We start from the raw sequence: 25279 nt of genomic DNA, 5'->3' as shown, positions 1-25279 counted from the left end.
AACCTGTCAACTTTAGCCAGATGCTAACATCTGAAGCTAATCAAGGACTGCAATAGTGACATAATTCACTTACCGAAGGGGAACTTTGCAACCATCCTGTCGGACTGAATAGGGTCTGACACCCCGAAGCGGTTCTCAGCACGGATACGGAACGCATACTCCTTCCCCGGGACGAGTTTCCCAAGCCTGCAACTGGTTTTCTGACCAGAAGAGGTTGCCATCACCCAGTCGCCTCTACTCACATCGCATTTCTCCACCACATAGTTGGTGATATTGCTGCCTCCGTCCTCCAGTGGTTTGTGCCAGGACAGGGAGCAGGCGTCGGAGTCGATGTCGCTGATCTCTACGGGGCCTTCGGGAGCACCGGGGATGTCTGAAACACAGAAAAGTTGGATTTAAACATGAAGAATCTCCATCATGCCAAGTAATTTTGTCAGTAATTTTATCTTATAACTTTTTTCATTTTCATCACATTATCTAATTGTGGGTAAAACTGACCTCTAATGATTATCTTCAGGGACTCGACCACCTTTGCAGAGCTGTTCTCAGCCACCAGGCTGTACTCTCCGCTGTCAGTCCTTGACACGTCTTTGATGATCAGGACACACATGCTGCCAGACTGGTGCACGGCCAGACGGCTGGACGGGACCACTGCGTCCTCACCACGCATCCACTTGCAGGTCGGGGTGGGTTTTCCGGAAACCAGCGCCTCTACTCTGAGCTTGGCTCTGGCTTTGGCGCTCACTGTCTCTGGCATGACGATCTTTGGCTCCACTGCAGGTGTGGACAATTTGACTCATTAGAGATATTATCTAGGGAAGCTGAGAGCAGCTTTGAGATAATAAATAGTGTACATATGTAGTGATATTCCTGTATATCATTGTGCTACATGCTACTCATATCAAAACTACAGTAACCATTAATAATTAAGTCCTGATCATGAGAAAACTGGACATTACAAAAGTATTTCTTAATGATCTTTTATTAATCTGACGTAATAACTTACACATCTGCTCCTTGATCTCGATTGGCTTCCTGGTCTCAGTGAACGAGCTCTGGCCCATGATGTTCTTAGCAGCCACTCTGAACTTGTACCTCTTGCCCTCCTTCAGGCCGCTGATGCTGATTGTCAAACCTTTCACTGTAGTGTAGGCGTTCCACACTTCTTTTACAGGTTCTGCATCCTCCTCCTCTACCACTGGAGCCGGTGGAGGTGGTGGAGAAGCTTCCTCTCCCTCTGGAACCTGTGGCAAATTGATGGTTGAAGAGTAATACTTTAAAATGTACTCAATGATATAAAAAACCTTAAATTACTAAATTCTATAATATCATATATTTGTAAAATGGCAGGGAGGATTGGGTTTTTTAGCACATGCATCCTAACTTAAATACTCAAAGTACAATAACAAAACAGAACAGATTTTTGAAAATGTAATTAACAAATGATTGCAGCAGTCAGAGAAAAATCTGTTTGATCACAAGACAAACCTCCACAGGTGCTGGAGGCTCTGGAGGAGGTTTGACCTCGATGTATTCAATGACATAACCATCAATCTTGGCACCACCATCTCTTGCGGGCTTCACCCAGCCAACTGTGGCACTGTTCTTAGTAATCTCCAGAACCTCAATCTTCTCACAAGGATCGGGCTTGCCTGAAAAATTAAAACAGACAGGTGTGTTCAAGTGGTTCTAATGACGGATGGAAAAGAAAAGGGTGAGGCTGTAAGCTGAGCTCTGAGTTCTGGTGTCACATTGTGTGACTAAGAGATGATACGTACTGACAGGATCAGAGGCCAGGTAGGAAGTGGGTGACACCTTAGGAACTCCGGAACCATACTCGTTGACTGCTGTGACTCTGAAGTAGTACTCGGTGCCTGGCATGAGACCGCTGACTTTTAAGGGAATCTTATCCTTCTCAACTTCGGCCTTGACAGTTGCCCATGTCTTGCGGTTGATCTCGCGCTTCTCAACAATGTAGTGAGTGACTTCGCTGCCACCATTGACTTCTGGAGGACTCCAGGACAGCATGGCTGATGTCTGTTTGATGTCGGTAGCTTCCAGATTCATTACAGGTCCCGGAGTGTCTGACAGGAAAAATACATCATGACATTATGATTTTGTTTTGATTCCGCTGTTACATGACTTAAGGGCTTTTTGTGATTGTTGAGCTTATCAGCATAATTAAAAGAAAACCAGGACTTACCCAGAACCTTAACATTGACAAACACAGCCTTCTCTCCGGCAGGACTGCGAAGCGTCAGGCAGTATTTGCCAGAGTCATCGCGGGTGCTGTCGGGGATGACCAGGAAAGTCATGGTGTCAATGATGTCGACTTTTCCCTTCCTGACCACGTTGTCAATACCCATCCTCCTCCAAGTGACCGTGGGAGGTGGTCTACCCCTGATGGTGGCGCATAGTCTGATGGGACAACCGGCTCTCACCGTCAGGCCTTGCTTCAAATTTGCGTCCAAGTCAAGCTCTGGTGCCTCTGTTGGAAGGAACAGTGCAGGTGTCAGCTTGATGTTGCAATTACAGATCACATGTTGATGTTAATCTTTAGTTACTCCACCATATTATTGAGTGGGACTATGACCTCATCTAGTTATCATAAAAGCAATTAAAATTCAACAAAGTACTCACCTAGAATCTCCCTGGGGATCACACCACCCTCCAAGTCACAGGGCAGGCTCATGCCCACCTGATTCTGAGCTGACACTCTGAACTCATACACAAGTTGGTCATCCAGACTTGAGACTGTGAACTCGCACACGATCAGCTGAGCTGCCACGTTGCACCTCTTCCAACCATCGTCTCCTTTCTTGGCACTTCCCTGCGCCCGAATCTCCACAACATAGCCGATGAGGGGAGCTCCACCATCGGACACAGGCTTGGTCCAGCCCAGGGTGATGGAGGACTTGGTGCTGTCCAGGACCTTCATGTTGGTAGGAGGTGCAGGAGGCTCTGTAAGAAGACATAAAGATGTTTGATGATCAAGCCGTGGATTTTGCGCATCCCACCATGAGCTATATTTGTTAACGTGAACACAATGAAAAATGTTTATTATTATTATTATTGGGTACATACCAACTGTGTCCTTGGCAGTGATGGCACGTGAAGGCTTACTTGGGCTTCCAATGCCAATTTCATTGACAGCCTTGACTCTGTACTGGTAGTCATGCAGGGGCAGGAGTCCAGTAACTGTGAAACGAGTTGTAGGGATTGGATCCTTGTTGACAGGCGACCACCTAATGGCATGCTCTTCCCTCTTCTCCAACAGATACCCAGTGATTGACTTTCCACCATCTCTCTCGGGCTCTGACCATTGCACAGTCATCTCTTCCTTGGCAATCTTGGTGACCTCTGGTGCCTCAGGAGCGTCAGGTACACTGAACTGGGTGCCGGCGACAATGGCTTCACTCTGTACTGCAGGGCCAGGACCCATCTTATTCTCAGCACGGACTCTGAAGATATACTCATTGCCCTCAATGAGACGGGTGACGTTAGCTTTATTGGTGATGACAGCATTGGAGTGGACCGACCAGACTCCCCTCTTGGTCTCACATTTCTCAATAATGTAGTTGTAGATATCGCAGCCACCATCATCCTCTGGGATTTCCCATGACAAATGGCATCTGTCAATGGTGATACCAGACACCTTGAGGTCGCTGATGGGGCCGGGTCTATCCAGTACATTGACCTTAGCATGGGCAGAGCTGGTTCCTGCAGCGTTTGAGGCAGTAACAACATATTTACCACTGTCAGTGCGCCTGGCACCAGTAAGCAGCAGCTTTGAGAAGTCAGCACCAGTTTCGATCTGAAGCCTGGGGCCCCTTCTTATCTCGTTTGTGCACTCATCTCTGGTCCATTTGACATCAGGCTGGGGTTTGCCCTTCACTGTTGCCTCAATAGGAATGGAGTCTCCTGCCTTGACCACGAGTGTTCCATCCAGTTTTATCTTGATTTCAGGCTCCACAAGCTGTTCCTTAACCAGGACTTCAGGTGTGGTCACCCAGTTACTCTCGCCTCCCTCATTCTTAGTCTGAACTCTGAATTGATAGAGCTGGTTTTCGATGCACCTGTCGGCCATGAAGTAAGTCTCCTTGATAGCACCCTTATGTAGCCTCTCCCACTCCTCAGCCTCCTTTGGTTTCTTCTCAACATGATAACCCAGGTTACGACTACCTCCATCATAGTCTGGCTTCCTCCACTTGAGGAAGCAGAAGGTCTTCCCAATCTCAGAGATTTGGAAGTCAATGGGTTCACCAGGCTTCTCAATGGGATCAACTGCCAGCACAGGTGTCTTGGTCTCAATGGCTGGACCAGCACCAATCTTGTTCTCTGCACTGACACGGAAGAAGTATTCACAGCCTTCAGTAAGAGGGGCCTTTATTTGGCGCTTGGTGCAGTCATTGGACACCACAGTCCATACTCTCTGGCTGGGCTGACGGCACTCAATAATGTACTGGTTGATCTCAGTGCCTCCGTTGTCTTCAGGGTTCTCCCAGGAAACCATGCAGGAGTTCTTGGTTGCATAAGCCACTCTCAGGTTCTGGCAAGCCCCTGGTGTGTCCAGGACATTGACAATAATGGTGGCTTGTGCCTGTCCACTACTGTTCTTGGCGTTGATGGCATATTTACCGTAGTCTGACCTGATGGCATCGCTGATGACCAGTTCACACAGAGGGTAGTTGTTGTTCACCTCAATGCGCTTGTCCCGGGATATGACTCTGGCATCCTTAGTCCATGTGATCTCTGGGTCTGGTCTGCCTTTCACCCTAGTGATCAAACTTATGATCTGACCTGCCCTGACAGTCAGAGAGTCACGGCAGGATGCGTCGACAACGACATCAGGGGGCACCAGGATGTCCTTTGCTAAGACAGTCTCAGCCAGCTCCCTGGGTTCACTGTCTCCAACCTTGTTAGTGGCTCTGATGCGAATCCTGTACTCCATTCCTTCAATGAGGCCTGGCACTCTGTAGGCACACATCTTGATAAGGTTCTTGTTGATTCTGTCCCACTGAGCGGATCCTGACTTCTGAACCTCAGCAACATAGCCCAGAATAGGACTGCCTCCGTCTCTTGTAGGCTTGGTCCAGCAGATGTCAGCATAGGACTTGCTCCAGTCTTTCAATTTCAGATTGCCAGGGGGTCCGGGTTTGGTGATGGCACGAGTGGCCTTGATGGGGTCAGAGGTGGGAGAAGGCCCGCTGATACCAGCAACGTTCTCAGCAAAAACTCTGAACTCGTAGCTGTTGCCTTCAAACAGGCCTGAGACTCTGTATCTGAGGTCCAGCACCGGTGTTTTGTTGACACGGATCCACTTTCCTGTCATTTCTCTGCGTTCAATTACATATCCACTGATGGGGCTGCCTCCATCATAGTCAGGCAGGGTCCATTCCACTGTCACAGCATTCTCAGTGATATCAGAGCACTCTGGCAGGCCTGGTGGACCAGGAGGGTTAAACATGTGTTTGGCAATAGTGGGAGGACTCTCAAGCCCTGCGCCGATGCCAATCTTGTTCTCTGCACGGACGCGGACAACGTACTCACGGCCCTTCTCCAGCCTGGACACCTTAGCCTTGGTGCTGGTGCCACTGGAGCTAACAACAGACCAGGGCTCCCATGACTTCTTCACATCCTTCTTTTCCACCACGTAGCTGGTGATGGGTGTGCCACCATCATCTTTGGGTGCCCTCCATTGGATAATCATGTAATCAGGGGTAACCTCCAAGATATTGATGGGTCCAATGGGTGGACCTGGAAGATCCAGCACCGTGACATGCAGGGCAACAGTCTTGCTGCCTGCAGGATTGGCCACGGTGAGGGTATACTCTCCGGAGTCTCCTCTCTGGGTCTCAGGGATACTGAGGACGGTAGAGTATCCAGCTGTCTCAATGTTATGGCGGCCCTCAGATGTGATTTCCTTGCCATCGGTCATCCATTTGGCGGTGGGAATGGGAATGCCTGTCATCTTGGCTGGAAGGGCAATAGCTGTACCAGCTTTGACAACAAGACCCTCAATAAGCTTCACATCAACTTCAATAGTTGGTGGCACTAAAAGAAAAAAAACAATATTATGATGTTTTCAGGCCTGTACATGAGAACAGGAACAGCATTTGCAATGAGAAACAACTTCATAAGAATAATATTTCCTACATGTCTTTTCCTGACAGGTGACAGGGACGCTGGTGTCAGGACTGCTCACACCGATGTTGTTCTGAGCCTTGACCCTGAAGCGGTAAGTCTTGCCCTCCACCAGACCAGTGACGTGGGCATGGTTGTTGCTGACAGTCTTGAATGTGACCCAGTCAGTCTGGCCCTCTTCCTGGTGCTCCACAATGAAGCCGGTGACTTCACTTCCTCCGGTACGGTCGGGCCACTCCCATGCCAACCACACCTCTGTCTTGTCTGCATCAGTGTGGTGCAGGTTTTTGGGTGGGCCAGGAGGATCTGAAACATGTCCAAAAACAATATACCCATGTTATTTGGAAGTGCAGAAACACTCTTGAGAATGACACTGTGGATAGTCAAAAAGAGTTGAGCCTTCAATTTTTTCAATTTGCACAAAGTGATGAAAAATTATTATTTTATTTAAAATAATAGGCAACATAGTTATGACTTTTACTCACAGAGAGGATCAAGAGCCTTGATGGGTGTCCTGGTCACCACATAGTCACTCCTGCCAAACTGGTTCTCAGCAGCCACTCTGAACAGGTACTGGATTCCTTCCATCAAGTACATGGCCATCAGACTTAGCTTCTTATTGGATGCAGCGACAGGAACCCACTGCTCGGCGGCCACGTCCTTCTTATGCACGACGTAGTGGGAGATGAAGGCACCGCCATTGTCCTCGGGAATCTTCCATGTCAGGTAGGCAGACTCGCTGGTTATCTCAGAGATCACTAGGTCTCTGGGAGGAGACGGCTTGTCTGGAGGAAACAAAAGTGAGTTTGAGTAAAATTTAAGCTTTTCTAAATTCAAACATCATCTTTAGAAATTGTTTCTTATGTTCAAAACTGATCAAATCCCATATTTGTGGCGGTGGAACTTTCACTTACTCAGAACAAGTACGGCAACGGTTGCTGATTTCTTTCCAGCAGCGTTCTCCACAGTGATGGTGTAGTTGCCAGAGTCGGCTCGGACGCTCTTGGGGATGAAGACTTTGCTGTTGGTGGTGGTGACAGCGACGGTGATGTGAGAAGGAACGTCGCCATCGTTCTTCTTCCAGCTGACGGTGGGCGTTGGTACTCCCTTAATGGTGGCGCTCAGGGTGATGTCAGTGCCCAGCATGGCCAGGTGGTCACGTGCCATGTTGGCATCCAGCAGCAACTCTGGCTCCTCTGTGGGGGGGGGGGGGGGATCATTTAAGTAAAATGGTATAGTGAGTGTGATTTACCAGTTCTAAGGATGTTTATGTATATTTTTCTCTCATCCAATAATGACTAAACACACTTATTATTTACTAATAATAAACTAAACATAAAAATAAATTTGTTCTGAAAAAACAGTTGCCATGCTTTAGAGAAATAACAGAGGAGGTTTGAATGAACCCCTTACCCAGTCTGTCATGGACTTTGATGGTCTGTTTCACGTATGCAGGGTCAGATTTGCCGGCGGCATTGACGGTGAAGATCCTAAAGTTGTAGTCCTGTCCATCGGCCAGGCCCGTCACCACGTAGTGGAGGTCTGGGCACTGCTCTGGGGTCTCGTTGGCCGGAATCCACTCCACGGCACCGGGCTTCTGGTACTCAACGAGGTAGCCGAAGATCCGGCCCCTCCCATCATGACGGGGCAACTTCCACTTCAGGCTGACAGAGTCTTTGGTCTTATCGTGGGCCTCGGGGGTCACTGGAGGACTGGGACGCACTGTGAGGAGAACACATCATAGACCATAAATCAATACATACATCGGTACAAAACATCGACACAAGCGTTATTTAATGACTCATCAATTTCTTCAGATGTTGGATGTTGTTTTAGTTTAGTATTATAGTTTTTAATATTGTACTATAGAATGGCGACAGCTTTGAAATAGAATGTTTAAGTGTTAGAATATATAAATATCGAAATTGTATTTCGTATGTAGTGCAGAAAGACATTTTAATTAAAACAATATAAAAATATTAAACCTAACTAGCTATGCTAATATGGTTGATAATGAAGATATATAGTCATGACATAATAAAAGATAATACTAAATAGATACTAGTCAAAAATGCTAAATGACTAATAAATTACTTAATGTAAATGACTTGTGTAATCTAAACGTCAATGTTTTTATGCACAAACAAAAAGCTGGTTTCAAAATAAAATATAGAACGTAAGATGCAAATAAATATGAATGTAGAATAAAGTCAACTATGAATAATGAATATATTTTGCATGAATTTGCGCTGCACTGACCGATGGGATCTTTGGCGAGGATGGGTTTGGAGGGGACACTTGGGTCTCCGGTTCCGAGCTCGTTCTCAGCCATCACCCTGAACTCGTACTCACACCCCTCGACCAGGTCCTGGACTCGGTACTGAGTGGCCGGGTACAGCTGGTCTCTGGTGACTCTGGACCACCTCTTTGCAGTGGGCTCCTTCTTCTCAAGGAAATAGTTGGTGATGGGCTTCCCGCCGTCGCGAGGCCGGTTCCACAGCACCAGAGCATTGGTGGCGTACACCTCCCTGACTGTGGGCATCTCAGGGGCCTCAGGAACTCCTGCAGGGGGGCCGAAAACTGGGTTATCAGGGCTCTTTTTATATTTATAATTATATATTTATAAAGGAATGCAGTCTTTCTTTGCACTATTATTTTAAAGGAAAATCTTTATTGTTGAATTTTGTATTCGTAAAATGTTGAATTAGATAAATTCAAAAATAAAATAAATTCCTATTTTGTTTAAATGTGATTTTTCAAAAGGACATTTTTGCACAGTGATGAACATAAATAAAATCAAATTTAATTGATCAAAAATGGAATTTCCTGAATTGCGCTTAGGAGACCTGAAACGTGACAAAAGTAAACGTACTGAAGAGATCTTTGGCTCTCATCTCCTCGGACTCCAGAGGGTCACTGATGCCATACATGTTCTCAGCAGAGATCCTCATGATGTACTCCCTGCCCTCCGTGAGCTTGGGGATCTGAGAGGAACAAATCACATGTAAACATCTCTGAATTTCAGCAAACCCCAACCAGTGGGAAAAAACTGGTCTTTTTGGGGTCAGGCTCAGCTTTTTGGACTCCTGAAGAACTAAAATAACACAACAGCCAACTGGAGTTTGGTTGACCCACCTTGCATATGGTCTTGGTGGAGGCAGACGTGACCGTGGTCCAGGCTTCTCTGTTGGTGTCTCTCTTCTCAATGATATAGTTGGAGACGGCGACGCCGCCGCTGTCCAGAGGAGGTTTCCAGGAGACCACCATGTACTCCCTGTGCACCTCCTCAAACACCACTGGGCCAACAGGAGGAGTTGGACGGTCTGCAGGGATTAAAGAAACAACGTCAGTGTGAAAAAAAAATCTCTAATGTTGAGAAAGCTTCTAGAAAGTTCCGCCGACATACCGACAACCGTGATGTTGCAGACTCCCTTCCTGGATCCGGTGCTGTTCTCCACTACCACCACGTATCTGCCGCTGTGCTCGCGCTTTGCCTTCATCAGGCCGAGCGACATGGTGGTCAGCGTGTTCTTGAACATGATGTGTTTGTCGGCCTTCAGCTCGTCATCGTCTCGGTACCACATGATGGACGGGGAGGGTTTGCCGGTGTAGCGGCCCTGCAGCAGGCAGCTCTCTCCCACACGGATGATGATCTTATCACGGAAGTCCAGCTCGATGGTCGGCGGCTCTGTAAGACAAGAATAAAGTGTTAACACTGAGGATTCTCCTAAATCAGTGATTTGGTTGTTGCATCTACCTTTGTCTTACATTTTGCTGATGGTTCTGGTTTGTTGCTATCAGCATGTATTCTGAACTACAATTGCTTAAATTCTAACAGCAATATTTAGAGTCTCTGAAAGTTTAGCTTTATAGATATCTAACAGAAATTAACTCAAACCAATCTAAAAAACTATCAAAACAAACAAAACAGCTGGTCCTCACCCAGTTCGTCCTTGCAGGTGATCGGTTTGGTGGAGAACGACGGCTTGCTGGGTCCAACTTCGTTGACAGCGAGGACCCTGAGCTCGTAGGTCTCTCCCTCCCTCAGGCCTTCGTAGGTGTACTTCCTCTCCATCAGCGTCTCCTTCGTCACTCTGGTGAACTTGTCTTTGCCGATCATACGCGCCTCCAGGATGTACATGGTGATCTCTGAGCCGCCGTCAAACTTGGGTGCCTTCCAGGTGATGCTGATCAAATCCTTGGTGACCTGGGTGACCTCGAGCTCCTCGGGGCGGTCAGGAACACCTGAGATGAGCACAGACAGACTTCTTTACATCTGAAGATGGGAACTCGTTAAGGGATTCGTTTTCTGTTGAGTTTTAATTCTGTTTGCACATTTCAACTGTTCAGTTCTGAGATTAATCACAGAACTCGGAGGAAAAAGAGATCACAAAAATGTAATTTCTGCCATTATTACCTTTCAAAATGAAGACTTTATTCTTTTGTTAACATTCTAACTTTTGTGTTGAAATTATCTTCAAAATCTTTACTTTTCCAAAATGACTTTATTCTCTATAATGTTATTATTCTGAATATTCTTAAAATGTTTTTTTGATTTAGAAAGACTTTATTCATCCTCCCATCTTTCAACTTTCAGACTTTCAGAGACCAGCGGTCACCATGATTTAACTAAAACTCACTGATTGGTTCCTTGACGATGAGCTCGGCTGCGGTCTCCACGAAGGGTCCGAGGCCGATGGCGTTCTCCGCGGCCACTCTGAAGAAGTAGGACTTTCCGATGGTGAGGCCGTGAGCCACGGCGTTTTGTCGGCTGGCGGTGAAGGACAGCGAGGTCCAGGCCTTGCGCTCGGCCTCGCGCTTCTCGATGATGTAGTTGCTGATGGGAGAGCCACCGTCGTTCTCAGGGAAGAACCAGTTAAGCTTGCAGGAGTCGGTGGTCAGGTTCTCAGCGGTGAAGGGGATGCCGACGGCCCCGGGGACGTCTGAAGGAGGACACAAACGGGTTTTACTTTAAAAAATAACAACGATAAAGAGTCTCAAGACACGTAGTCAAGACAGTATTTTACCCAGAACTTCCACGGTGATGTTCTTCTTCTTCTCCCCTCCAGCGTTCTTGGCGGTCAGCGTGTAAACGCCGAGGTGCCTCCTGGTGCAGGGTTTGATCACCAGAGACGAGCTGATGGCCGTCGTCTCCACTTTGGCCTCGGGAGGCAGTGCAGCTCCGTCTCTGCTCCAGGTGACCTCCGGGGTTGGCTGGCCCGACACGTAGGCGATGATTCGGATCACACCGCCGGCGTGGACCACCATCCGCTCCTTCATGGAGGCGTCCAGGTCGAGCTCAGGGGGAACTGTGGGCAGGAAACTCAATGTTACAACCAAACAGGATACATCTGTCCATAAAGGTGACGTTGTTGAGAGATCGATGGTTTATAACCGTCTTAGACTTTCAGACTGACTCACTGTTTCTGTCGTTGACCTCCAGGACCTCTGGGACTTCTCCTGGCTCTCCGTTCCCGGCAGCATTGAACGCAGTCACCCTGAACTTGTATTTGCCACCAGTCTTCAGACCGGCGATCACAAGTCGGGTGCCACGGATTTCCGTTTCCTTCGCCTAAAAAAACACAAACATGGAGTTTATGAAGTTGCTCTCTCTAAAAACTAAGTCCTGTCCCGAGATCAATGATGATATAAAGATCAGCTCACCTTGACCCAGGCCTCGGTGCCCTCCTCCTTGTACTCCACCCAGTACCCGATGATCTTGGAGCCTCCGTCCTTCAGAGGAGGGATCCACTCAAGGTCCACCGTGGACCTGGTCCAATCAGAAACCTTCGGGGTCGGAGGAGAGGGCGGGGCTACAGGAGGAGACAGACAGTTAACCTCCTGCTCTGTGTATTTAAACATTAACTTGTGTGATTTTGGTGTAAAACTCTTACAGATGGGGTCTCTGGCAAAGATGGGGTCTGTGGGGGGGCTGGCGGGTCCGGGTCCTGCGGCATTGATGGCGGATACCCTGAACAGGTACTGTGAGCCCTCAATGAGTCCGCTGACCACGAACGACTCGCCCATGCCCATTGGACGGATGGGGTCTCGGGAGACGCGGGTCCAGCGTTTGCCCGTCGTCTCTTTACGCTCCAGCCAGTAGCCGGTGATCGGCGTGCCGCCGTCGTCCTCGGGCTCCTCCCAGCTGACCGTCATGGAGTCCATCGTGACGCCGGCGACCGTCGGCTTCTCACACTGACCGGGGACGGCTGAAGGGAGGAAGGAAGGTGAGAGGGTGGAAACAAAGAACCAAAGTGGTCAGTAATCAGTAATCCATTATCTGTTTACGTGTCTCTTGTACTTTAATGTCTCTTTTTTTATTAATTTGTATGACTTTTTGAGGCTCTCCTGGTTGAATTTATGTAAAAATACTATTTTTGTTTTTCATTGTGAAAAGTTAAGACACCTTAATGTGATATCGGCCTGACATAAACGTTGTGAGAGACTGTTTGCAGTATTTAACATTATATTTGTCATAAACTCACTGCAGAGGTTTCTGGCGACCTCGGGCTCGCTGTCCAGCGGCTCTCCGACTCCGTACTTGTTCTGGGCCATGATCCGGAACACGTACTCGTGTCCGTCCATCAGACTCTCCACCGTCCAGATCCGGTCTTTGGGCTCGTTGGTGACGGGGACCCAGGTCTTCCTGTTGGCGACACGCTTCCAGATCACGTAGTTTGTGACTTTGGAGCCACCGTCGTCCTTCGGAGGCAGCCAGGACAGCGTGATCCTCTCGGCACCGATCTCCTCGAACTTGATGGGAGCGGAGGGAGGACCAGGTCGGCCTGAAAGAAAACCATCAAGTTTAGAGGGTTGTTGATGTTGTTAGTCGTTAAGTCACTGTCACTGCTGCTTATTATTTTTTACAGTAGAAATCTAATTAAAAAACATTGAATAAGCAGAAGAGTAACACAAATGTGTTTTCAGGGTAGAAAGTATAGAGTGGATTATAAAATGATGTGTCTGATATTAACCATGTTCATTAATGGTAATAATAACAGATGCATTTCTTAGATTTGAATTATTAATAAAAAAAGCTTTAAAAACATGATTTATCTTGCTCGTTTAACAGTTTCAGCGACATTCAGGCTGAACATTTCTTTATTTTTATTCACTTTAATCTAAAATCCAAAATAAAGTCAAGTCTGGGTGAACATAAGAGTTATTTCAGTGACCCGGTAGAAGAACAAAACTTCCGCCAACATCACAGAAAATAAAATCACTGTTATGAAGTTTTTGGGTAAAGATCAAATAATGCTTAATATTCAATGAACAGATGAATAATCACATGATGAGATGTGTCAGGATGTGGGAAGCTAATCCTGTTTTCTACTGTTGATTTTACAAAATTATTTTACTACATTTTTTATTTTATTTATTTTATTTATTTTATTTTATTTCTAATTTTATTTCTAATTTTATTTCTAATTTTATTTCTAATTTTATTTCTAATTTTATTTTTTATCATACTGACTGTCTCACTGAGCTTTCTGTTGTTGTTATATATATTATTATTTTTTCGTTATTGTCTTGCTTCTGCTGCTTTGTCTGTCAAAGCACTTTGTAAACTCTGTTTTTAAAGGTAATAAAGTTATTATTATTATTATTCAGCTGCTGAACAAGCGACCACGGTTGGCGTTCCGTACCAAGCACGTTGAGCCTCATCTCCTTGGAGGCCTTGCCGAGGCTGTTGGAGGCCACCAGCGTGTAGAGGCCGGTGTCGGGCCGCTTGCCCTGCTGGATGAGCAGCGTGCAGCTGTCGTCGGACACCATCTTGTTGATGTGCTCGTCGTACTGGACCTCCGCCTTGTCGTCGGACTTGTGGGGCGGAGCCTTGTACCAGGTGAGCGTGGGGAACGGACAGCCGCGGATCGTGGCCACGATGCTGATGTCGGAGCCTTGCTCCACCTCCATGAACTCCTTCAGCTCGATGGACGGAGCACCTGGAGCACAAAATATCAGGTTTTTACATTTTAAGGATTCTCTGACTTCCTACAATGCACCTGGACAGTGTCTGTCATTAGAGGGCTGGTCTTACAGGTCTGGTCCTGGACGACGATGGGTCCGACGGTGGTGGACGGTCGGCTGGGTCCGGCCTCGTTGTAGGCCACCACCCTGAACTCGTACTCGTCTCCCTCCGTCAGGTCCTCCACCTTGTAGCTGGTGGTGTCCACGTCCCTCCGGTTGCACCTGAAAGGTCACAGACGGTTCAGCTGTTAAAAGTCGAGCCTCCAAACAAAAACTAAAACTTCGGTGCTGAAGATGTTTCACAACGGAAGGAAACCAGATCGGAATGAGGAGGAACTTGTAAAGTGTAAATTTAACTGCAGGAAAATATGAAGAAATGAAAAACAAAACTGTGAAGGACCAGAAGATTCCAACAGAATCAAATATCATATAATTTATGTAAATGTTAAGATTTTTCTGCTCCAGATGTAAGTGGACGGATGTCAAAATGTCTGCCTTTGATTGATGGAGACAACATTTCCACCAATCAGTGACGAGTTACCAACGTCATGATGGATTGTTAATATATTTTAATTAAGTGATCAGTACAGAAGACCTGGTCTGAAGCAAATGGATACTAGAACCTGATCCTGAACGTCGTGGACCCAAACAGAGACAATAACAGAACTGAATATAACTTGGTCCTGGTTCCTACTCGGCCCCCCCGTTAGTAGGACCCAGGTGGACCAGTGTAGACGAAGGGTTTACCTCCTCCAGGACTCCTTCTGGGTGCTGCTGGCCTCCCAGCAGAGCAGATCCACGCTGTAGTGGGTGACGGGTGAACCGCCGTCATTCTTTGGAGCCTTCCAGGTCAACTTCACGAAGCTTTTCCTCACACTCTGGATCTTCAGCCTGGTGGGAGGATCAGGAGGATCTGCAGACGAAAGAACGTCACGTGTGACTCCTGAGAAGAAGTGTGTGGTCGGAGTTCTGCTGGTGGAGGATCAATGTGTTTGGATTTAAAGTTGAGCTTCAGTCTAAAACTGAAGAACATTGTTTGAGGTAAGAGCTATAATTCAGCATAAATAAGGTAGAATGAGTCCAGAAAGCAGACGTACGGATTGGATCTCTGGCTTTGGTGCCTTCGGTGGTCTCAATGAGTGGGCCGAACCCGAAGCAGTTCTCAGCCCGGATGCGGAACAGGTACTCCTGACCGTTGATCAGGTCTGGAACCACCAGGGACTGAGCAGCACACGCTGGGTTCACCTGGAAAAGCACCAACAAGAGTTTGTTATTGGTCGATAAATTCGGAAAGCATTAATCCGACTAATGTGAGCCATGATGGGGTCGGACCTTGGTCCAGGCTTTGCCGTCCACCGTCTTCTTCTCGATGAAGTAGCTCTTCACTCTCTGTCCTCCGTCGCTCTCCGGAGGTTTCCAGGTGAGTCGGCAGGTTCCTCTCGTCACGTCGCTGACCTTCAGGTCTCTCGGAGGTCCGGGCAGGTCTGAAGACGGAGAAGTGATAATCTGTCTTCATTCTCTAATCTGGTTTCTGAATTTGTCTGTATTCCGAATCATTATTGTTGAGTCTTTTGGAGTACCCACAATGCATTTCACTCCACAAGCCTTTGAGTATTTACTTACCGAGCACGTTGACTCTGACTTTGACCACCTTGTGTCCAGCAACGCTCTCTGCGTTGATGATGTATCGGCCGCTGTGGTTCAGTTTGCTTTCTGGGATCAGGACGACCGAGGTTGTGTCGGTGGACTGGATCTGAGAGGGAACATGTTTACATGTATATATAATATATACTTTATGAAGACATAAGATAACCATCACTCAGATATTGTACGAACAAAGCAAAGCATCTGACCTCGGAGTCAACAGGCAGCGTGTGGAGATCGTTCTTCTTCTCGGTCTCGGCGGTTCCGTCGAAGGTCCAGGTGACTTTGGGAACGGGTCGTCCGGTGACGGTGACAGGAATCCTGATGAGGGTTCCGGCTCTGCAGTTCATCAGGTCTTGAGCGTTGACGTCCAGAGACATCAACGGCTCGACTGAAGAACAAACACAAAGAAACCAGCTGTTTTAAAAGCATCATGCTCTGAGATATTTATTCATAGAACAAAATACATCAAAACAACTTCTGTTCCAGATTCAGAACACAGTTTGAGTCTTTAAGTCTTTTAACTAGATGCCTCAGTACTCAGTTACTGGTTTAATTGAATTAAAGATGACTTGAGGTTATAAAAGGAGGACCATAATAAATTATTATTATTCATAACAGCCTATCAGGATCAGGTCTTGTACTACGATCAGATCTCTTACTCAGGATGTCCTGAACCAGGATGTCTCCCGTCTTGGCGGGCTCTGAGTTTCCGGCGGCGTTCACCGCGTAGATCCTAAACTTGCACTTCTTGCCCTCCTTCAGGTCCGGCACAGTGATTTCGGTGGACGGGTGGAGCTTGTCAGCGGGGTTCACCCTCCTCCAATCAGGAGAGCCCTCCTCGTGGACCTCGATGATGTAACCCTTGATGGGGCTGCCGCCATCTCTGTCCGGCGGGCTCCAGGTGAGCGTGATGCTGCTCTTGGTCTTGTTTTTAACCTCAGGGTACCCAGGAGGGGTGGGAGGTTCTGAGGGGGGAGGAGAGAGGGAGAGAGAGAGAGAGAGAGACTTAAGAACCAAAGAAAAACCTCTTTAGGACGTTTACAGGAACTGTTACGTGAAGCTGACTGAGCTGGTCAGCTGGTCTGCAGAGATAAGACCTGAACACTCACTGCATGGATCCACGGCGAAGCGGCACTCGCTGGACTCGCATGGCGGTCCGATTCCCGCGGCGTTGCAGGCTGCGATCCTGAACTGGTACTCGGATCCTTCGATGAGCTTGAGCACGGTGTACTGGAGGCCTTTCACCGATGGCTTGGTGACCGGAGCTCGGTTCAGGCGGCCCCAGTACACGGCACCGCGCTCTCTCTTCTCCAGCCAGTAGCCCTGGATGGTGGAGCCGCCGTTTTCCAGAGGAGGGTCCCAGGTCAGGGTCATTGTGGTCGCCGTAGCCGCGATGATTTTGGGGTTACGCGGAGGTCCGGGGAGGCCGAACGGGTCCCTGAGCTGGACTTTCTCCGACTCGCAGCCGTCGCTCAAACCGTACTTGTTCACGGCTTTGATCCTGAACTGGTAGGCTCCGTTCAAGTTCAGTTTGTAGACCTGAAGGATCAGAACCGGGTCAGTGGTGATCAAGTTGAGATAGAAACACACGATCGTTATTTTATGGACTTTCTTTTTTATTTTGATACTAATTAAATAGAAAAAAGAGACAATTGTTTTTTTAGTTAGTCCGGTTGAGTTGAAATACAGATTTCAGGAGGAACGTTCTTTGAAATCTTTGAGATCTTAATTCTACATCTTTACAGGAAACTTAAAGAAAATGATCGGGGTTTGGTTTTCGAGGCTTTAATATCAGAAAACTTCCATCTATGTGATGAACACAGTTGAACACAACCAAAGATAGATTTTGATCCTTAAAACTGGAAACAAGTCTTGAGTCAGGATGAATGTATATCTTTTGATAAGATGAACCGTCTTCTCAGAGTATTAGCTTGTTGTCACCATGAATGGATGAAAGTCCAGGCAATGACTCACCCCGTATCTCCTGTCGATGAGGTTGATGGTCAGGACCTCGAAGTCTGACTTCTTCTTGCTGGCGTCCCTGCGCTCCACGATGTAGTTGGTGATCTCGCTGCCACCGTTGTCCTCCGGGGCGTCCCAGGTCAGATAGCACGAGTCGGCCTTGATGTCCGAGACCACGATGTTCCTCGGAGGAAGAGGGCGGTCTGAGAACGCAAGAGGTTTGTGTTAAAGGCTCAATATGTAGAGACGGCTTTTAATATTAATTTCACAACAAAGAGTAACGATGGAAATGACTCAATGTTCTTACCAAGGATCTCGACCCGGATGACGTGCTCAGCTTTGCCGAAGCAGTTTTCAGCCACCAGCTTGTAGTTGCCCTTGTCCTGCCTGATGGTGTCTGGGAAGGCGATCTTAGTCCTCAGAGTGGTCCGGGTTACCTGAAGACGAGAGGGCAAATATATTTATTTACACAGTCTGATTCATACACAAGGAAGTTCCAATGTGCTTTACAAACATGGAGACTTCAAAAGCAAACAAACTCTAAGAGATTAAATAAAAGAACATAAGAAGAGGAGCTTTTTCTCAGAAGGATCGAAACATATCACTGAAAGAAATCACGCCTGTTCTGAAGGTGGCGCTAGAAACAGAAAGGTCATGGGGTTCACTGGGAAGAGTTCATCTGGCCTGTATCTGTTGAGATATTTATTCTCTGGACATGAACACACGAGTCAGTTCTGACCTCTTCAGTCTCCATCATCATCTTCTCTTCGTTTTCAGGTTTCTCGATCACCACGTTGTCCTTCATCCACTGGAGCGTCGGCAGAGGAAGTCCCTTCACCTCCGCCGGGATGTCGATGGCTGAGCCTTTCTTCACGTTGATGGCGTTACTCTTGAAGAACTTCAGGATGGTTATAACTGGAGGAACTGTGGACAAACAAACATCTGTAACTCTAAACTTTTCACCTTTTGAGAGTTTAGCTGAACCAGATTGGCCTGACAAAAATCAATAAATCTCATCAAAGTGTCTTTCAAGCATTTTCAGAGTGAGTTTCTTACTCTCATCGTCTTGGATCTTGGCGGTGATGGGCTTGGAGGGATCTCCGTCCCCGACCTCGGTCACGGCTTTGACTCGGAACTCGTACTCCTGGTTCTCCGACAGGTTCTCGATGGTTCCGCAGCACTCGGTGAAGAGCTTGCGGTTCGCCGCTTCGAACTCGGTGCCGTCCGACCTCATCTTCTCCACGAGGTAGCCAAGAATGGGGCTGCCGCCGTCGGTGCGAGGTGGCTCCCAGGCCAAGGTGATGGTGCTCTTGCCTCTGTTGGTGTAGTGCAGCTTCTCGGGAGCAGATGGAGTACCTGGAAAAATAAGGAGGCGGTCAGTCAACACCGAACAAATGTTCCGACAGACCTTCAGGAGTCACAAATCGTCATCTAGTGTCAAAGGTTGGTCATATTTTGGTGGCTTTACCTTTGGGATCTACTGCTAGGATGGGTCCCAGGTCGGCCGGAGTTCCGTTGCCGTACTTGTTCTTGGCGACGACCCTGAAGTCGTACTCCTCGCCGGCCAGCAGGTCCAGAATTTCACACTTGCAGGACGCCGTCTCGATGGGCTGGCGGAAGAGTTTCATCTTGGCGTCCTTTCTCAGCACCTCGTAGCCGAAGATCTCGCTGCCGCCGTTATCCAAGGGGTCGGACCAGGTGAGGGTGATTTTCTTCTTGGTCACCACCACCGTCTTCAGGTCCACCACCGGTCCGGGGACGTCTACGGAGACAAAGGCCAGTAAAAATGTTTGTTTGACTTCTTAACAATAAGAATCACATGGAATTCACTTGATTTGTCCTAAAGTAACGCAGTGGTTCCCTGGATGGCTTATAAACACGGCTTGTTGGCTGGTTGTTAGTCAGCAGTTAGTCCTCCTACTGAAGAGGTTGTATTTTTGGGATTAACTGTATTCATTCAACACTGACCCATGACGTCCACTCTGGTCTCAGCGGTCTTGGTCCCGCTTCCGTTGGTACCAGAGACCTGGTACTTCCCGTGATCCGCCCTCACGGCCTTCTTGATGAACAGAGCAGTATTCTTGCCTTCCGTCTCCACGATCATGCGCTCTTTGTCGATCTCTGCTTCGTCTTTGGCCCACTTGACTTCGGGCTGGGGTCGGCCGGTCACCACGGCGGGAAGCCTCAGCAGCTCACCGGCCTTGATCATGACGCCATTCTTCACGGAGGAGTCGAAGTCCACAGCGGGAGTTTCTGAACGACAGGGACGGCATTAATATTAAAACATCTCATAACCAGGAGGGGCAACACTTCCTGTTGCTGCTTCACAGTAAAAGCACAAACAAATTCTCCAGACTGGAAAGAATTCACTATGAAGCAGCTGCAGGAAATGTTGAATTAGATTTTCAGCTTGTTTTCTGAGGCAGTTATAGAACCAATTAAACATTATTCTTTTCAACAATCTGACATAAAACAATTCGTTAAAGTACACCACATGGAAAAGACGAAAAATTACCCAAAATGGCAGATTTAATTAAAATTGGCTGTACCTCCAAGAGACTTTTTCGTGCGTCTCGACGTGGTAGACCAGTCTACCAAATGTCATGCATGTAGGTGAAAGAACAACGAGGGGCTCAATTTTAGCAATTTTTAAAGGAGCGCTATTGAGCCATTTGTTCATCACCGAACATTTTCACCCAGTCCCGATAGGAATGTCAACTTTGGTGAGTTTTGGGGCATGATAAAGCCACCAAAAAGGCAATTCACGGTAAAGTACCGTCTCGTTACGTGGATAATAAAACTGTCCGTACCTTCAGGCTCTTTCACGGTGACGGGTTCGGTCACACCGGGAGCTCCAGGTCCGGCATCGTTGATGGCGATGACGCGGATGTAATAATCCGCTCCCTCTGTCAGACCGGTCACTGTGTACGTCAGCTCTTTACACCTGAACTCTGTGCTGCGAGTCCACTCCTTCTCTCCGGCCAAAACCTGGAATCAGAAAACCAGAGTTTAACATCAAAGGTCAACGTCAAAGGACGTAATCTGCACCTTCAGACGAAGGAGGAGTTACTGAATAAACTTCCTGCACCTTCTCAAGGTGGTATCCCAGGATGTCTCCTCCGCCGTTGTACAGTGGGGGCTTCCAGGCCACGATGACTGAATCCTTCCCAGTGTCCACGATCCATGGGGTGGGGGGGCCAGGAGGCACTGGGTGGGGGAGGGGCAGAGGTGGATTAATCCTCCTGATCTGAATCCATCAGACAGGATGATGTTTGAATGGACTACATGAAGAAAAGTCTTGAATGCATCTTTGGTGATTTTTATTAATTTCAGTAATGTTAACCATTAAACCAAAAGCTGCCAAACTCCATTTCATTATAATTTGGGGAACTAACTTATTTGATGCCTCCAGTATTTTGGATCAGCCACAGGGGGCGCTAAAAGTACAAGTTAAAGATCAATTTGCTCTTTTCAGTGGGGAGTAATGATGGAAAACAATGAGACCGGACTGAGAACTTACGGATGGCGTCCATGGCGACGGTGCGGTCGGTGGGCTCACTGAAGGGCCCGGGCCCGGCCAGGTTCTCGGCACAAACTCTGAAGATGTAGATGAGTCCCTCCATGAGGCCACTGACCTTCACATCCAGAGAGTTAAGGAGGACTCGGTTAACTCGGGTCCAGTGTTTGCTATTCACCTCCTTCCTCTCGATCCAGTAGCCCAGGATCGGACTGCCGTTGTCCTTCGGCTCGTGCCAGGAGATGTGGGCGGAGCTTGCCGTCACCTCGTGGACTCTGGGGGTGTTGGGAGCGTCGGGAGGATCTGAGGGGGGGGGGGGGGCGAAATAGGATGAGTGACTTAAGGCTCTTTTTAGATTTGTGGAAAAGGGAAAAAGAAAGTGTTCAATGTGTCATTCTCTATACGACCACCAGGTGGTGCCAAAATTAAGACAAAAGATTAACAGTTGTAAATGTTTTCTTTCCGTCATGCATCTTTCTTTCCTGTTCTTTACTCACCGAACTGGTTCTTGGCGACCACCGGGTCGGAGACACACGGCGGTCCGCAGCCAAACCTGTTCTCAGCGGTGACCCTGAAGATGTACTCCTTCCCTTCGATGAGTTTGGTGATGGGGCAGCTGGTGCCCTTCAGCGTGGAGGTGACGGTGATCCAGCCAACCTCCTCGTTCTTGTTGTCCTTCTTCTCCAGGATGTAGTTCAGGATCTCGCTGCCTCCGTCGTCCTCAGGAGGCTCCCAGTTACAGACGACCGAGGTGTTCCTGATGTCGTCGAAGGTGAAGTTGATCGGAGCGCCGGGTTTGTCTGCAGAAGAACAGAGTTAACGTTTAATCTCAGGAGGATTAAAGGTGAGATTGTCTTTTATGGCTCTTACTCAACAAACTAACATTACAAAATTACACGTTTTGTCATAAAGTAATTTTTCCGTTTCTTCATTTCAATTCAGTTTAACTTTTAGAATTAATTAGGAGACAAAATTGGAAAATGACAAACCTAACCCGAAAACATGTTACTGATTTACAAAATATTACTTATTCTCAACATTAGAACTGCAGCTAATTTGATTCAACATTTTTCTCTTCTAATTATTTTCAGCAGTTTAAGTTTAACTGATGACCAAACTCAACCAGAAGTCAAGTAGATAAATGTCCATCTTACCGAGGACGTTGACGACGCAGCAGGCGGTGGCGACACCGTGCGTGTTCTCCACCTGGATGGTGAAGTCGCCGTGGTCCACCCTGACGGCGTCGCGGATCATCAATGCAGACTGACCCCTCTTGGTCTGATCCAGACCCAGACGCTCACGCATCGGAGTTACAAACTCCTCCTCTGGTTCAGAAAGCTGAAGGGAATAAAGGAAAGGATGTATTAACTCTTTAACAATACGTAGTAATTAATTAAACCGACTCTCATTGTCCCTCTGAGGACACAAACCTTGGCCCCTGTCTTCTTCTTCTTCTTCCTGACTATTGGGACAACCTTCTTGGTTGGCTCTTTGGTGACGTCCTCGTTGTTCCTCAGCCAGCTGACTTTGGGATAAGGGGAGCCGGAGATGTAGGCGTCGATGCGGATCTCCTCGCCCTTCTTAATGCACAGACCGGACTGCACACGAGCGTGGAGAGTAACCTTCGGTTTGTCTGAAAATGGAAGGAGAGTTATGAAATGTAGCTACTCCTTATCTGAAGTTTTCAAGCTAATTAATATATAAATTAAATATAGTCTTTCTTACCGACGGGGTCTGCAGCCTTCATGAGCTGTGTGCTGCGGGACGGCTCGCTGACTCCAGCGGCGTTTTCGGCTCGGACCCTGAACTGGTACTCCACTTCCTCCGTCAGGCCTGTCACCACATAGGAGAAACCGGGGACCAGGCTCGGGGTGACCCTCTCGTAGCGATCGCCATCTTTTTCCATCTTCTCCACGATGTAGCCCTGGATAGGACAGCCGCCATCGCAGTCCGGAGCCTTCCAGGTGACTTTGATGGACTTGGATGTCGGGTCTTGAGCCTCCACCTGGATGGGGGGGTCGGGTTTCTCTGTGGAGTTGATATCAACAACAGATAGTAAATATCTGAGCTGTTTCCATAGATCCATAATCCGAGAGTATATGCATCAAGTTTCATCTCATTTAATAGGATTATCCTATTGGTTGATTTAAGCCCAGCAGGCTCACTCAACTGACTTGATGGAAACTTGTGACATCAATAAATGTCTAAAGTTGTGGATAATTTAATGTGAAGTCAGGTCTCCAATTTATTAACCATTGACAGAAAAAGTCTACATATGCTAACATCAGCATGCTAACATGCTAACAATGACAAAACTGATCAGCCGTCTTAAGTTTTTGAGCCAAAAAACTTACGTTTGACTTCCTCTGTGATGACCGGGTTACGTAGCTCCAGATATTCTCCGGCTCCAACCTTGTTGACGGCCTTCACTCTGAAGTAATACTCGCAGTTGACGTAGAGGTCTTTGACGGTGCAGGTCAGGACATTCTCTCCCGACGTGACGGGCATGTAGGTCTTCTTGGAGGCTTCGCGGCGCTCCAGGGTGTAGCTGACAATCGGGGTGCCACCGTCGTCCTCCGGGGCCTCCCAGCTGATCTGGCAGGATTTCTTGGTGACATCGCCGGAGGTGATGTCTTTACACTTACCGGGGAGTCCTAGAAGAAAAGCATTAATGTGTCAGAGGATGAGTCTTCCTCGTCTGTTTCTAGTGAAATACGTCCAGAGAGGGTGCTAATAGCAGGACTGTGGGCAGGTCATGAAGTCCCCCAGCTCAAGAATTGGTCTAAAATGTTAAACTTAACAGAATTCATTGGTGGGACTCTCTCTCTGGTTTACAAAAAGATATCATTACTGGACTGCACGAATTCAACGGCGTATAAACAAAGTACTGTGATCTATTTCCAGAGAACAGTTACATGGAGCACATCCTACCGATGACTTTGACGTTCACGTTCCCGGTGGCAGTTCCCAGGCTGTTCTCCAGGGTGATGGCGTAGCTGCCGGCGTCTGCACGTGTGCACTTGAGCAGCTCCAGGTGAGCGTTGTTCATCTCCACCGTCATGGAGAGCCGGTCGTCGGCCTTACACTCCACCGTGTCCTTCTGCCAAACCATCTTGGGCGTGGGGATCGCCCTGTAAGGGATGTTCAGGTGCAGCTTCTCGCCTTCAACCACGACCACATCCTGTGCCTCCAAATTCATGGTTGGAGCACCTTGGGACCAGAGGACAGGATCAATAACTGGTAAATGTTCGGATTGGACTTCTTTTGAATTGTTAAATTTAAATTCTGCTGATACTCACAGTCGGCATCCTTGGTGAAGACCTTGTCAGAGATCTCGGAGGGATCGCTAACACCGATAGAGTTGATGGCACGGACCCTGATGACATACTTCTTCTCTGGTTTGATTCCGTCGTCAATTCTGAAATTGAGCTCTTTGATGGGTCTGTTACTGACCCTCAGCCACTTCAGCTCCGGACGGGCCTCGGCCACCTCCACATGGTAGCCGGTGATCGGGGAGCCGCCGTCTTTGGCCGGAGGCTTCCAGGTGACGTTGATGTGCTCCCTGCTGGCGTTGGGGATGGTCACTTCCAGAGGAGGAGATGGAGCGCCTGGAAAGAGAGGAGGATGAAATGTATCTGACTGTGGCACGATAATACATCCATATAACTGTATCTGCTATGAATATTCGATGGTCTCTTACTGGTTGCATCCTCGATGGTGAGGATCTCGGTCGGTTCACTCGGATCTCCGACTCCGGCCTCGTTCTCGGCTCTGACTTGGAACTGAACCTCGGAGCCTTCATCTACGTCCGTCACCTTGAACTGAGTCTGTTTGTCCGGAGTCTTGCAGCACTTCAGCCAGCGAGTTCCAACCTTCTCTTTCTTTTCAATCACGTACCTGAGGAGCAGGTTACTCCGTTAATCGTGGAACAAAGTGTGGATGGTGACATAGCTGTTGTTTCATGGTCTTTGCGCCCAGAAAATCTCAGATTTTACACTTTGACACTTCACACTTTCAACATAATCTCATGTACATCACCTC

General features: G+C 47.9%; 1 protein-coding gene across 1 annotated transcript in view; it reads right to left on the bottom strand.

Annotated features, from left to right (window-relative positions):
• Positions 1-25279, bottom strand: part of LOC137891531 (titin-like) — a 172154-nt gene that overhangs the window by 52502 nt on the left and 94373 nt on the right. The window contains exons 123-171 of the mRNA XM_068736195.1: positions 24939-25135; positions 24538-24846; positions 24170-24448; positions 23593-23892; positions 22964-23266; positions 22669-22871; positions 22393-22576; positions 21736-22038; positions 21242-21541; positions 20810-20928; positions 20532-20709; positions 19690-19974; positions 19190-19483; positions 18778-19077; positions 18461-18645; positions 18029-18158; positions 17734-17924; positions 16869-17298; positions 16419-16724; positions 15966-16147; positions 15736-15865; positions 15445-15596; positions 15210-15357; positions 14860-15025; positions 14183-14334; positions 13791-14087; positions 12630-12929; positions 12039-12353; positions 11809-11957; positions 11566-11716; positions 11172-11453; positions 10785-11087; positions 10087-10389; positions 9551-9832; positions 9280-9467; positions 9017-9128; positions 8404-8706; positions 7558-7866; positions 7059-7340; positions 6630-6929; positions 6157-6450; positions 3085-6054; positions 2641-2961; positions 2204-2488; positions 1779-2084; positions 1489-1652; positions 1007-1244; positions 499-774; positions 74-373 (exon numbers count right to left, since the gene is read on the bottom strand). Of these exons, the coding sequence (XP_068592296.1) occupies positions 74-373; positions 499-774; positions 1007-1244; positions 1489-1652; positions 1779-2084; positions 2204-2488; positions 2641-2961; positions 3085-6054; positions 6157-6450; positions 6630-6929; positions 7059-7340; positions 7558-7866; positions 8404-8706; positions 9017-9128; positions 9280-9467; positions 9551-9832; positions 10087-10389; positions 10785-11087; positions 11172-11453; positions 11566-11716; positions 11809-11957; positions 12039-12353; positions 12630-12929; positions 13791-14087; positions 14183-14334; positions 14860-15025; positions 15210-15357; positions 15445-15596; positions 15736-15865; positions 15966-16147; positions 16419-16724; positions 16869-17298; positions 17734-17924; positions 18029-18158; positions 18461-18645; positions 18778-19077; positions 19190-19483; positions 19690-19974; positions 20532-20709; positions 20810-20928; positions 21242-21541; positions 21736-22038; positions 22393-22576; positions 22669-22871; positions 22964-23266; positions 23593-23892; positions 24170-24448; positions 24538-24846; positions 24939-25135 (14756 nt within the window). The remainder of the gene's footprint in view (positions 1-73; positions 374-498; positions 775-1006; positions 1245-1488; positions 1653-1778; positions 2085-2203; positions 2489-2640; positions 2962-3084; positions 6055-6156; positions 6451-6629; positions 6930-7058; positions 7341-7557; positions 7867-8403; positions 8707-9016; positions 9129-9279; positions 9468-9550; positions 9833-10086; positions 10390-10784; positions 11088-11171; positions 11454-11565; positions 11717-11808; positions 11958-12038; positions 12354-12629; positions 12930-13790; positions 14088-14182; positions 14335-14859; positions 15026-15209; positions 15358-15444; positions 15597-15735; positions 15866-15965; positions 16148-16418; positions 16725-16868; positions 17299-17733; positions 17925-18028; positions 18159-18460; positions 18646-18777; positions 19078-19189; positions 19484-19689; positions 19975-20531; positions 20710-20809; positions 20929-21241; positions 21542-21735; positions 22039-22392; positions 22577-22668; positions 22872-22963; positions 23267-23592; positions 23893-24169; positions 24449-24537; positions 24847-24938; positions 25136-25279) is intronic.

The sequence above is a fragment of the Cebidichthys violaceus genome, unplaced genomic scaffold (assembly GCF_023349555.1).
Source record: "Cebidichthys violaceus isolate CVI_PGR_0920_01 unplaced genomic scaffold, fCebVio1.0.p SCAF_11, whole genome shotgun sequence".
NCBI classification, from domain to species: domain Eukaryota; kingdom Metazoa; phylum Chordata; class Actinopteri; order Perciformes; family Stichaeidae; genus Cebidichthys; species Cebidichthys violaceus.
Note: the sequence above shows the minus strand (reverse complement) of the source record. Positions and strands in the feature narration are given on the sequence as shown.